The sequence below is a fragment of the Sturnira hondurensis genome, unplaced genomic scaffold (genome assembly GCF_014824575.4).
Source record: "Sturnira hondurensis isolate 20B ecotype Veracruz unplaced genomic scaffold, ASM1482457v3 Scaffold0017439, whole genome shotgun sequence".
NCBI lineage: Eukaryota > Metazoa > Chordata > Mammalia > Chiroptera > Phyllostomidae > Sturnira > Sturnira hondurensis.
The window spans coordinates 1-1415 of record NW_028090070.1 but is presented as its reverse complement, the minus strand read 5'-3'; the positions used below and the strand labels follow the sequence as shown (position 1 = coordinate 1415).

The 1415-nt window shown below is 46.4% G+C and overlaps 1 protein-coding gene across 1 annotated transcript; it reads right to left on the bottom strand.

Annotated features, from left to right (window-relative positions):
* Nucleotides 1-239: 239 nt before the first annotated feature.
* LOC119002599 (ubiquitin carboxyl-terminal hydrolase 7-like) lies at nucleotides 240-905 on the bottom strand (the record flags this gene model as incomplete). Its single annotated transcript, XM_037068572.1, has 2 exons — nucleotides 240-370; nucleotides 687-905. Coding segments are annotated over 2 exons (350 nt in total), but the record flags the coding sequence as incomplete, so codon positions are not given.
* Nucleotides 906-1415: the final 510 nt, after the last annotated feature.

Below are 1415 nucleotides of genomic sequence, written 5' to 3'. Positions count from 1 at the left end.
CCTGAGTATTTCCCGCATCTTAGTCCTTACCCTGAATATACCACTTGGCGTACATTCCAAGTGGTCAGGAAACTGGCCTGTGCAGTCACTCAGTTAAAAATGCTCAAGGGGCTGCCCAGAGCAATCCCTGATCCCTCAGCAATAAGGCTATGTTCATCCTAGCACCTGAAGCAGTGTAGCTCATAACAGGGGTCCCTGGAGCCCCAACCACCACAGGGTCACAGGAGACTGATGCTAACCTGCACTTGCATGTACAGATGCGCTTCTTGCCGCTCCTTCCGCTTCTGGGCCTCGATCCTTTTCTCTTCTTGTAATCGTTCCACCAGCTGCTGAGGAATATCATGGTCGGTGACAGCTTGTAACACCTCACCTGCAGGACAAATGCACCTTCATTCACTTCTGTCAGGTTCTACTTTCCCCACCTTAAAAAGTTCCAATTTTACATCCTCATTACTATAGCAGTCTAGTAAAGTGAAATTACTTGGTGCCATGAGCCCACATCTCAGCCCACAAGCCCAACCCATCCTGCTTCTACATGATGTAACTAAGGCAATGTAAATAGAAAATGTATTGGATAGGAGACACACCTTAGGTCCAGTGTAATGTGGCATAATGACACCACAGTGATTCATGGTACAACTACAGAGCTCACAACAGTGTGGAGCACAACAGACACCCCTACTCACTCAGCTTGGATTCCCTGATATAAACCAACATGTACGCGTTCGTGCAGTGTCGGACAGAGAGGTCGTCATCGTGGCCCCCGTAATTGTGCTCGATTGCTTCCTCTTTTGTACACCTGGACACCACATCGTCGTCAAATTTACACCACTGGACAGGAGGCAACAAGGCATCAGTGAGAGAGAGTGCTTGGAAAAGCACACAAACTCTCAGGCAGAGTTTTCCTAGAACAGATCGTCTAGTGCGTTCATGAACCAGACTCTGCCTCAGGCATCCCTCTGAGAAAACTCAACAGGCCCTCTGCCATCCTCCATCCCTGTTCTGGGGAATTGCTCATGTTCAACCACTGGCCATTTCTATAGTCTACTCAGCCTGTTTGATACTTAAATTCAATCTACTGATACTACAACCTTCCACCGAATCAAGAAAGCAATACAGAATGCACCTAACTCAGCTAGAAAAGTTCAAATGTTTCTGGTGCAATTAATACAATTAAATGGGACAATTTGTCCCATCTTATGACATATTATCACAGCAAGTAGGGGCCTGACTAAAAAGAGGAGTCAGAACTCATATGTAGTTATTCTTTAATCTCTTCCCTATGGATTGAGTCATTTTGGAACTCAACCTCACAGTAAAAGTTTCATGCAAGTCTGCTGCTCCAGGGGTTCTCTTAGCATGAGCTAGGCAGGCTCCATCTTTGCTGTGTTCCTCAATGGCCCTATGCTCCTGGA